The sequence below is a fragment of the Mastigoproctus giganteus genome, chromosome 9, assembly GCF_048544385.1.
Source record: "Mastigoproctus giganteus isolate SK-2022 chromosome 9, ASM4854438v1, whole genome shotgun sequence".
NCBI classification, from domain to species: domain Eukaryota; kingdom Metazoa; phylum Arthropoda; class Arachnida; order Uropygi; family Thelyphonidae; genus Mastigoproctus; species Mastigoproctus giganteus.
Window position 1 is genome coordinate 95,783,215 of NC_143583.1, and position 12,552 is coordinate 95,795,766.

Consider the following 12,552-nt stretch of genomic DNA (forward strand, 5'->3'; position numbering starts at 1 on the left):
CACTGTGGCCAACTTAGTCTATCTTGGGTAAGGGTGGAAAATTTTTATCTCCTGAAAATTCAGGCGTTTCATTCCTGAGTGCAGGAAAACTGACCACAGAGTGCATACACACAGTTTACTGACACAATATACTGATTCCTTAGTTTGCTTTGTAAAAAATTCTGAAAAAAACAACAAAACAAACAGAAAATGATCTTCCCAAAGAGAGCTCAACTGATGCAGAACTGATAATTGAAGTCTGCTGATGAGGCTAGTGGGAGCCAGACATGTTCAAAGCCACTAAGTCGACTTTTTTTATTTATTGATTTGAATTTAATGTTTTTGTATGACTTTTCATTTAAATTTATTAGTATAGTATTTTTTGTGATTTTCTGATTAATTTGGTGCATTTATTCTTTACTGGGCCTTGTAATTGCCTAGAAAACCACAGTCAATTCTGCTGACATTTTATCGACAGTAGCATTTGAATCTGCCGCCATTGTTTTCGTATCAGTATAGTAGATACTACAAGCTTCTACATAACTTGTAGCAGTGTAATCAGCATCAGCAGAGGATTATAAACTATAAATTATAGCACTGCTCATGCGTTTTAATAATTTAACTTCTCATGTAGATGTAACTTACGACAGTAATATTAGTAGAGCTTTTAGAATCTGTGATTTGGAGAGAGTTTGAACTGAGTGGGTGGCAATAGATAGTTAAATTTATTATCTATTATAACTACTTAGATTTTACAAATGTAACGTTTAATTTAATACATATAACCACTTAGATTTTACAAACATAATGTTATAAATTAGTACATACAGCTGTATAACTTAAACTTGACAGAAGATACAAAATTAATATAACGTAACTCTGAAGGAGATAAAACTCTATACACAAATATATATAGCATTATTACTGCATTGGGATAGAAGCTTAGTGTAATATTTTTAATTGTATTGAAATTGAATCGAAATCATGCCTCAGAGCAGCAAAGCAAAGAGCTCAAGGTAGTTGGAGTGCTGTAAGCTCAGGGGAGAACTGAGGGGGATGGATTTCCTCTGAATCACAGCCTTTTGAAATGTACTGCTTGATTGATGTTTGTGGAGCTATCAGAAACAGGACATAATATTGCCAAGGGCAATGTCTTTGTGTGTTCTCGATGTAAGGAGTGTGAGGAAAATGAGGTGCCACTCACCATTGTTATGGTCCTTTATGAGAGCTTGAAGAACAGAGTAGATGCCCTCGAAAGACTTAAATTGAGAGCCCATCAAGCTCCCAGCTGCCCACGCCAATGCCAGAGCTTGGACTGGATCATCAGGCAACACAGCAGAAATCCCCAGGGCAGAATGCACTAGTCCCACAGGAGCTAGTTATTGTTGGTGACTCTATTGTCAGGGAAATGGGGAATATATTGTGTAAAAAGGATAGGTGGAACAGGACCAGGGTATGTCTGCCAGGGGCAAAAGTTGATGACGTTGTAGAGCAGATATCATCTTTTAAGGGCACAAAAGGTGATATTGTTGTACACATTCATACCAATGATATCAAGAGTAAGAGAATGGCAGAAAAAATGTTGAAAAAATCTGCAAGTTAGGGTTAAATTTGAAGGTGTCTGCAATTCTGCAGAAGCACAATAGGAGGCAGTATATGATGAGAGCCTTGTCAATCAGTTTGACCCTGGAGGGATGGCGCAAGGCTCATAGGATAGAATTTTTCTGAACCTGGTCTGTGCTTGTTAACAGGAGAGACTGCTTCTACAGGGATGGGATACACTTAAATAGAAAGGATGCAAGAATATTTACTGATGCTATTGAGCAGTGTTAGATGGGTCGGAAAACTGCTACCTTGGGGTGATACACAAACTAATAGATTAACAGTAGCCACTGGCAGAGATGAAAGTGATTCTTGCACTGCTTCTATTGGAATGAGCAGCAGCCTGGAAAACAAGCTGCTGGGGATTTCAGAGACTGCTTGAGTCTTTGCAGAACAAGTAAATACATGGGCAGTGTTACAGTAGCTAAGAATAAGAACAAGTGCATGTATACTTGTGTGTACACAAATGCTGGTAGTATAGTAAATAAATTTGATGAATTTGAAGGGCTGGTCAAAACATCAAAGGCATATCTGTTGAGATATCAGAAACATGGTGTCACACAGATATAAGGAATGCAGAATTGGAATTTAGCGAATAGAGTGTGTACAGAAAGGATAGACACAATAGAAAGGGAGGAGGAATTATGCTATAATTTAAGAAACACGTAAAATCTAAGGAAGTGCAGCCAGAGAACATGGGTGAACAGTGCAGTGTTGAGTTGGTTAGGTGTATCATAAGCACTGGGAAAGCAAAATTGAGAGTAGAAGTGTGTTATAGGCCTAATGACTCTGATGAGTATAATGAACAACTGTACGGAGAAATACAGTTATTGTTATTTTGTTTTTTTAGGAGCATTAGCAAATAAGGCCATATTGCTTCGGGGTTATGCGGTGGTCATTCCCTGACTTTTCCGCATCCTCTGTATTTGGTAGTCACGGGCTTGAACCCCAGTCAAATAAAGAAGCGTATGCTACACACTGCTGCTCCTGCCCACCTGGCTACGGAGGTGCCTCAGAAATACAGTCAGCCAGTAAATCAGATTGTCTTATAATGAGGGATTTTAATTTCCCAGATATTGAGTGGAACTTGTGGGTTGGTCATTTGCACACTAGCAAGGCTTTTGTGGATTTATTGGATGATTGTTTTTTACAGCAGCATGTTAAAGAGGCAATCAGAGGGAGTAACACTCTTGATCTGATTATCAGTAGTGATTTTTCGTGCATTAAGAATCTGCAGATAAAGGAACCACTAGGTGGAATTGATCACAGTGTGCTGATGTGGGATTTACTCAAAGAGGTAACTACTGTCGGGGGTAATGGGAAGGATTTTTGCTTTTTTAAAGGCAACTTTGGCAATGGATGCAAAGAAAAACAACAAAGACTTCTTTACCTATGTAAACTCTAAAAGGAAGGGAATTAATCAAATTGGTCCACTTGATATCAATGGTTTGACTGTAGACAGATAGATATTCTCAGATAGCTGCCAATCCAAATGAGTATTTTGCATCTACATTCACACATGAGGAGTCATTCAAGTAGGAAAGGGCCAAATGTTTATCAAATTCTGGCAGAGAGTTAAATGATTTTGTAATAACTGAGAGAAAAGTGGAAAAGAAATCGTTGAAGTTAAACATGTTATTTGGTGTTTTAGGAGCATTAGCAACTAAGGCCATATTGCTCCGGGATATGCGGTGGTCATTCGCTGACCTTTCCGTATTTGGTGGTGACGGGCTCAAACCACGGTCTAATCAAGAAGCGTGTGCTACGCACTGCTGCTCCTTCCCACCTGGCTACGGAGGCGCTGAAGTTAAACATAAGAAAGGCACCAGGGTGGATGGGATTTAACCAGTTATATTAAAGGATTCAGCAAAGGAAGTAAGCAAACCCTTATTCATAATTATGAGAGCATCCTTGGACTCGGGGAAAGTCCCCATGGACTGAAGGTGTGAACATGTATCTAAAATTCACAAACGGTGACACAAGTAATTACAGACCTGTTAGTTTGACTTCTGTTCCAGGGAAATTAATGGAGGCACTGCTTAAAGAAGCACTGCAGGATCATCTAGACAAAACTTCAGTTACAGCTCGGACACAGCATGGGTTTGTTAAGGGGAAGTCTTGTCTGACCAATTTGATTGGATACTATGATGTAGCCACAAAGCAAATGGATGGTGGGAATAACTTTGATATCATATACTTGGATCTTAGAAAGGCTTTTGATACTGTTGCACATGGAAGACTGCTGCACAAATTGGAGCAATGCAGCATTGGAGGCAAATTGCTGCTATGGATAAATGGATGGTTGAGTAGGAGAAGACAGAGAGTGGTAATCAATGGACACTGCTCTTCGTGGACTAATGTTATTAGTGGTGTCCCCCAGGGGTTCCTGTTGGGCCCATTGTTGTTCTGTATATTTATCAATGATATTGATGAATGTATATCAGGCTTAATGTCTAAGTTTGCAGATAATACGAAGGTTGGCAGGGTTGTTAATGACACTGACAGTACGCTACTGCAACAGGATCTAGAAAAGTTCAGCAGATGGGCTGAGAAGTAGCAACTGAAGTTTAACATTGACAAATCTAAAGTACTGCATACGGGTAGCAGTAACTCCAGAGTAACGTATCAACTGTGCAGTACTACACTCAGGGTGGTAAAGAATGAAAAGTACCTGGGGGTTATTGTGCAGCCAGATATGAAATTTTCTGAGCAGCGCAGACAGTCTGCAAGCATAGCTCATGGTGTTTTGTCAATGATATACAAGAGTTTTTTTAGTAGGGATAAGGAGGTGATTATCCCCTTGTATAAGGCAATGGTCAGGTCACACCTTGAGTACTGTATACAGGTCTGAAGGCCTCATTTTACGAAGGATGTAGAGCTGCTGGAATGAGTACAGTGAAGGGCAAGAAGATTAGTGAATGGAACAAAGGGTTGATCTTACACAGAAAGGCTTAGTTTTCTGCAAATTACAGTGTCTTGTGACAAGGCACCTGCGATGTGATCTGATTGAGGCGTATAAGGCTTTGAATGGTCTGAGTAAGCTCAGTGCTGATGGGACCTGAGGGAAGATAATATCAAATTCAGGAAAGACAGTTGTAGAATAGATCTGCGGAAATTTGTCTTTAGCCAGCGGGAGGTTGATTGCTGGAACAAACTTTTCCATCTGTCTTTGTAGAAGCTGACAGCTTAAATAAATTGAAGGCAGAACTAGACAAACATTTGGAGCAAATAAATGGGTGAAATGGGAAGGGGTTTTTTTTTTTTTTTGTTTTTTTTTTTTATTTTGCTGATGCTGTATAAGCTTGCTTTCTTGCATCATATGCCTCTACTAATGCTAATATCCAAAGTAATAATTTCAGACCAAATCCCATTAAATGTGTATGGGATGTCTAGGGAGTAAAATTTCGAGCTATCTCCAAAGGCTCTCCAAGAGTGAAAATTAATTCTCATAGCATAGGATAAGTTGACTCTCTCAAGATAGATAGGCTCATATTGAAATTCATATTAGCAATCAGCTATAATGACTTAATTATGTTTATTATTTTGTGTGTTTTTTCTTTTACAATGTAGTCATCATATCTATTATTAGTTTTGAAAATTTTTCAGTTTTATTCACTTCATGGTAATCAAATTTCATTTCTGTTCAAACTGTGACTTGCACAACTCACAGAATAAAGAAACTGTTCTGTTGGGTAAATTATGTAACAGCCATTTAAAATTCTTTAATATCATGTTGTTGTTTTTTGTCTCATATAGCCAGGAGACATTTTGATTACCTACAGTACCGATATAGCCTGGAGTCCCTATTTCCCAATGTTAGCTGGAGTTGTTACAGAGATTGGCGGTCTTATTTCTCATGGTACGTAATAATAAAAATTGCTTTTCAACATTCTGTTTCCAACATTCAGCTCGTACTCAGTTTGTTAATTTTTTTTGGAAGCAGTATATGTCCTACTGCATCCATTCCAAAGAAAATAGTGGCTCATGCCATGTTTTATATTTTACTTATTTGTATTCAAAGTAAATGTTTTTTATATTATAATTAGTTTTAGTTTACTAATTTGGCTAAGGTAAAGAAAGTCAACACGAGAACTATGGAAAACTTACCAGACAAACTGGTTTGCAGCTTTGCACTGCATGCTCAGTAAACAGGTGATGCATGCTATTGGTCTGGAGAAGAGGGGCTCACATCTGGTGAGTATGGGCTTGGCAAACCCAGGGTCCTGAGCTGGTTATCATCATTCTTCTCTTTCTTGGTGGTTCCTTTCTACTTCTGACTCTCCCTCCCTCCCTCTCTCTGTCTCTCATGATAACTTGGAATTTTTTTTTTTTTTTTTGGCTGGTGCAGTGTAAGCCTCAGGCTTCCTTGCACCATATGGCTAATAATAATAATAATAATAATTGACACATAGGCGTGACAGACAATGTACTCATTGGTGCATAAACACAGCAGAAGATAACATCATAGCGTTAAGTGATTGACTGACATTATGATACGTATATATATATATAAAGAACCTTTCTTTGTTTGGTTAATTTTAGAACAGGGTGTGCACTCTAAAATCTATTCAGTTCAACTTTGATTTTTTTTAATAGTCTAATATTAGGCTAGTGAACAAAGGTTAGGTTGGTTTATGCCACTAATTCAGGACAGATTCAAGCGAAAAATGGTGTCCGTAATCTTTAGTGTGCATTATCGTATACAATCACAATTTTTTTGCTTGAATCCATCCAAAATTAGTGGCTTAAACTTAACCTAACCTTTTTTTCACTAGATGAATATTAGTCTATTAAAGAAACCACAGTTCACCAAAGTGTGACTGAATAGACTGGACTGTGCATCCTGTTCTAAGATTAACCCTTTCTTTTCCTATTATTTCCTGACCTAACCTAACCTTTAAAGTTAGGTAAGGAAACCTTTTCCTTAGGAAACTTTTTCTATTATTTCTTAACCTAACCTTTAAGGCCAGGTTAGGAAATAATAGGAAAAGAAAGAAAGATTCTTTGTATATACAAATCATAACGTCAGTCAATCATTTAACACTATGATGTTATCATCTGTTGTGTCCACGCACCAATGAGTACATTGTCTGTCACACCTACGTGTCAACTAATATATCATTCTTGACTTCTGTTCCAGACCGATCACATGCATCACCTGTTTACTGAGCATGAGTGCAAAGCTGCAGTAGTGGAAAACCAGTTTGTCCATTAAGTTTCCCATAGTTTGCTGTGGTTCTCATGTTGGCTTTCTTTACCTTAGCCACTAATTTTAATAAGATAATGAAATAGTATGCCTATTTGATTATTTTATTTATTTGAAGTTTACCATGCCATTGAACTAATAATGGTACTAGGTATATTGGAACTAATGAATGTGGTGCCTGCAGAAAGTAGTGGTGATGACATTTATTATGATATAAAGCTGAAAAAAAAAAAAAAAAAAAAAAAAGTCCATAAATGATGTACTAAGCAATACAATATTTCTTAGAATATTGCCGAAGGCTAAGATTATGTGTAAGCAAAGAGTCGGTTTGGTGTGACATAAGCACTGAGAAAGCAAAAATGAGAGTAGAAGTCTGTTATAGGCCTAATGACTCTGATGAGTACAATGAAAAATTATACAGAGAAATAGAGTGGGCCCAGATGTTGACTGGAACTTGTGGGTTGGTCACTCATGCACTAGAAAGGCTTTTGTGGATTTATTGGATGATTGTTTTCTACAGCAGCATGTTAGAGAGGCAACCAGAGGGAGTAACACTCTTGATCTGATTATCAGCAGTGATTATTCATGCATAAAGAATTTACAGACTTAGACATTAAGCAAACTCTAAAGGATTTTGTGATAACTGAGAAATTTTTAAAGCATTTGCATTAGCATTAGTAGAGGCATATGATGCAAGAAAGCAAGCTTATTCAGCATCAGCCAAAAAAAAAAAAAAAAAAAAAAACAACCACTACTCCCATTTCACCCCTCCGTTCGTTCGAAATACCTGTCCAGCTGAGCCATAAATTTGTTTAAGCTATCAACTTCAACAACAAGCGATGGGAGTCTATTCCACAAACCAACTGCCCGCTGGCTAAAGGCAAATTTCCGCACATCTATCCGACATCCGTCCTTCCTCAATTTGAATTTATGCCTTCTCAGGTGATTATTCTGAGCAAGAGGAAGAATCCCATCAGCATTGAGCATGCTCAAGCCATTCAAAGCCTTATACACCTCTATCAGATCACCTAGCCGATGCCTAGTCTCCAGGCTCTGTAATTTGCAAAACTTAAGCTTTTCTTCGTAAGAGCAACCCTTTGTTCCATTCACTAATCTTGTTGCCCTTCTCTGTACTCGTTCCAGCAGCTCTACATCCTTCTTGAAATGAGGCTTCCAGGCCTGTATACAGTACTCAAGGTGTGGCCTGACCAATGCCTTATACAAGGGAATAATCACATCCCTGTCCCTGCTAGAAAAATTCCTGTATATCATTGATAAGACACCATGAGCTACTCTTGCAGCTCATCTGCACTGCTCAGAGAACTTCATGTCTGCCTGCACAATTACCCCCAGGTCCTTTTCATTCTCTAACACTGTCAGCGTAGTACCACAGAGTTGATACGTTGATCTGGGGTTATGTTTCCCATATGTAGTACTTTACATTTGTCAATGTTAAACTTCATTTGCCACCTCTCAGCCCATCTGCTCAACCTTTCCAGATCCTGTTGCAGCAGCATAGTATCAGTAGTGTCCTTAACAACCCTGCCAACCTTTGTATCGTCTGCAAACTTGGACATTAAGCCTGATACACCATCATCAATATCATTTATAAATACAGAAAACAACAATGGACCCAACACTGAACCCTGAGGAACTCCACTAATAACATTAGTCCACGTTGAGCAGTGTCCATTGATTACCACTCTCTGTCTTCTGCCACTCAACCATCCCTTTATCCATAGCAGCAATTTGCCTCCATTGCCACACTTCTCCAATTTGTGCAGCAGTCTTCCATGCGCAACAATATCAAAAGCCTTTCTAAGATCCAAATATATAATATCAAAGTTATTCCCTGCATCCAGTTCTTTTGTGACTACATCATAGTATCCAATCAAATTGGTCAGACAAGACCTGCCCTTAACAAAACCATGCTGTGTCTGAGCTATAACTGAATTCTTGTCCAGATGATCCTGCAGTGCTTCTTTTACCAGCGCCTCCATTAATTTTCCTGGAACCGAAGTTAAACTAACAGGTCTATAATTACTTGTGTTAGCCTTTGATCCTCCTTTGTGAATTGGCATTACATTTGCACATCTCCAGTCTATGGGTACCTCCCCTGAGTCCAAAGAAGCTCTCATAATTATGGCTAGGAGTTTGCTTACTTCCTTTGCTGCCTCCTTTAATATAACTGGATAGATCCCATCCACCCCAGGTGCCTTTTTTATGTTTATCCTCAACAATTTCTCCTCCACTTTCCTCTCAGTTATTAGAAAATCATCTAGCTCACTGCCAATGTTTACTTCACCTGCAACATTCCCCTTCCTGAATAACTCCTCATGTGTGAATGTAGATGCAAAATACTCGTTTAGATTGTTAGCCACCTGAGCTGGATCCTCAACTGTTGAACCATCAACATCCAGTGGACCAATCTGATTCATCCCTTTCCTTCTTGAGTTTAAATAGGTAAAGAACTGTTTTCTGTTTTTCTTTGCATCCTTTGCCAAGGATTTCTCATAATCTGCCTTTGCCTGCCTAATCTCCTTTGTGACTTGGTTACAGACCAACTTATATCTATCATAGGCTTCCATGTCACCCATTAATTTGTATGTATCCCATGCATTTTTCTTCTCTGCCATATGTCTCATTAGTTCATCTGACAACCATTTAGGCCTGAACCTTGAACAATATTTCTTGGTTGGTATGTAAAGCCTGGTAGCTTCCAAGATTAGTTCCTTGAATGCTTCCCATTTTGAATTTGCTGTTGGTAACATCATCAGTTGGTCCCACTGTATAGAATTTAAATACTGTCTCAGACCATCATAGTCGCCTTTATGAAAGCATAAACATAAAATGTAAAAAAGATACCTAGAATGAATGGTATCTATCTAGTTATATTAAGGGAGGCAGAAAGGAAGTAAACAAAGCCTTAGCCATAATTATGAGAGTACTTATGGATACAGGAGAGGTCCATGTGGACTGGAGATAGGCAAATGTATCCCCAATTCACAAAGGGAGATCAAAGGGTGATATGAGTAATTACAGACCTGTTTGTTTAACTTCTATTCTAGAGAACATAATGGAGTTACTGGTGATGTAGGTTCATCCAGACAAAGCTGCAATTATACTTCAGACACAAAATGGGTTTGTTAAGGGGAAATCTTGTCTGACCAATTTGATTGGATACTATGATGTGGGCACAAAGGAACTGGATGCCAAAAATAAATTTGATATCATATACAGGTAGCCCATGATTTATGCTGGGGTTAGGTTCTGGGCACAAAATTTTACCTACCCTTTTCAATACTGGAGAGTTTTATTTAATTTATTTTTAACCTACATAAATACAGTTACATATAATAAATAAAAAATAAATTACATAAAACATTTTGACAGTGGCATAATGCCAAAGTTTTTAGTTGGCTTTTGAAGGTCCTGGTTGTGGATCTTCTGTTAATGGCCCTGGTTAATATGACACCCCTTTTAACTGTGGCACTCCTCTCCCAGTCGTGATCAATGTCACAGAGCTCATTAGTGTGGGACTCTACACTTGCAAGAATCCATTGTAGATTACTAGCCTTTGTAACTTTTTAGAGGAGGGTCTTCTTCTTTCTCTTCCTCCTGCTGTTGGCTAGGTTCTGCGGCTAACTCTTCAAGATCTTCATCTGAAATAGTCTGTACATGACTTTTCAAGAGCTCAGTTACATCTTCAACTGTAACTTCTTCTAACCCTGCCCCATGAGTGCCAGCCTGCTAATGTTTTCTACAACATTCTGTTGTGGCTCGAATCCATTGAAGTCATGCATGAAATCTGGAATAAGTTTGCAGCACACTCCATTTAGTCAGTTGACAGTCACTTCTTGCCGGGCTGTGTTAATGTGATTGATGCCCTTTAAGACATCAAATGACCGCTAATATTCTCTGATGGTAATGTTGGACTCATCCAAAGCTTTTATAATTTCTGCAAATATTTGCTGTAGGTAATAAGCTTTAAAAGTGGCTATTACCCCCTGGTCCATGGATTGCAAAACTGATGTATTATCTGTGATTGGTCTCAGATTGCCCTTGATCACATGTACAGATCACGCGAACAGTGCATAATACATAGTACAGTATGATGCCGATAAATTTTGTTTGACGATTTTAAACTTTCAATTTATAAAAAAATTTCAAAAATAAATATTCATGGCCTTGTAGTTAGTGACCGGTGCTATTGCAAATCAGCACAAATTGGACTGGCACAAAACAAAGGCTACCTGTACTTGGATTTCAGCAAAGCAAAAGCTCCCTGAATGCTTCCAGTATCAAAAGATACTGTGCACACAGATGACTGCTGTACCAACTGGAGTAGTGTGGCATTAAGGGCAAGTTGCTGCTATAGATAAAGGAATGGTTGAGTTGGAGAATACAGAGAATGGTAATCGATAGACACCAGTCTTTGTAGACTAATGTTATTAGTGAAGTCCCCCAGGTGCTTATCCCACTGTATAAGACAGTGTTCTGCAACCTTTTTCTCTTTGCGGCACACCTTAAGCTATCCACAACACAACATGGCATATCAAAATCTTAATCTCCCAAAACGCATCATTTATGGAAATGTTAATATGAATATGCTATAAGTCACAATAGAATCAATTCTTATTGTTCCTACAATCCAACAGAAATTGGCTCCTACATATATTAACATTTTATGAACCCTAAATCACTGTACAAAAGCAATGCCAAAAAAAAAAATAAAAATAATAAAACTTCTATTAGTATTAAGCCAAATAACTACACATACCCTCAATGTGATACTTGTGCATGCCTTGCTGAACACAGACGGCTGATGCATGGCAGAATCGATGACAATGCAAGTCTCATTTCTTCATCAATAGATCTGAGTCTCTCCCTCTTTGATGTTTTAATTTCAGTCAAGGTCGAAAAGCCCAGTTCGCACAAATATGTTGAAAATGGTAATAACATATTAATTGCCATCTCGGAGCTAGTCAGGTATTCTTTCCTTATTGACAACCAGAATGCAATTGCACTTCACGATGTTTTAATAGCAATGTTCTGTCCGCCTTCAGACCTAATAGTTCCTCTTGTACATTCGTCGGAAGAGATTTTGTATCTGCAACAAATGGATCACGAATCGAGTCAAAATCTTCAACTCTCTCTCCAAAATAATCCTTGAACTTCTGCTGTAAGATATCCAAATGTTCTTTAATGAAGTCCATCACCACTTTATTACCGACAGCAAGTGACCATACAGTTGGGAACATCTCAAATAACCTATTTGCAGTGCATTGTATCCACAAATCCAGCTTATTCTGAAAGCCTTGACTCTTATCCATACTCATAAAAAGATTTTGTTCGTTCTTGCCTAGCATTTTTCGGTTCAGCTCATTCAAGTGAACGAAAATATCAGAAAGATATGCCAACTTAGTCACCCATTCATCATCTGCAAATAACTCTGCATACTCATGCCCCTCAACTGTTAAAAACATCTCTACCTCCTCCTTAAGTTCAAAAAAGTGTGTTAACACTTTACGTGACAACCATCGTACTTCTGTATGTAGCAGGAGTGTGAAAAGAGCCGCTAATTGAAGGGCTGCAATTTGATAAAATTATCGACTTTTACTACTTCATGCGGCACGACTTTCAGAGCAGATGGCAAAGACTTGGCAGTAATTGCGTCATGGTGAATGCGACACTGGTCACAATATATGTCAGGATTCGCTTTGCGCACTTTAGCTGCAAAGCCTGTAACTCGACCTGTCATGAAA

The 12,552-nt window shown here is 38.4% G+C and overlaps 1 protein-coding gene and 1 long non-coding RNA gene across 2 annotated transcripts in view; one reads left to right on the plus strand and one right to left on the minus strand.

Moving 5' to 3' along the window:
• The window catches only part of LOC150080564 (uncharacterized), a 28,176-nt gene extending 22,791 nt beyond the window's left edge, over positions 1 to 5,385 (plus strand). Inside the window, exon 3 of the long non-coding RNA XR_016547384.1 lies at positions 5,338 to 5,385. This is a non-coding gene — a long non-coding RNA (uncharacterized LOC150080564). The remainder of the gene's footprint in view (positions 1 to 5,337) is intronic.
• Positions 5,386 to 11,787: 6,402 nt separating this feature from the next.
• LOC150080565 (protein ZBED8L-like) lies at positions 11,788 to 12,273 on the minus strand. The gene has a single exon (XM_090380739.1). It carries the CDS (start codon positions 12,271 to 12,273, stop codon positions 11,788 to 11,790), a length of 486 nt encoding a protein of 161 aa, XP_090236865.1.
• Between the last annotated feature and the right edge of the window lie 279 nt (positions 12,274 to 12,552).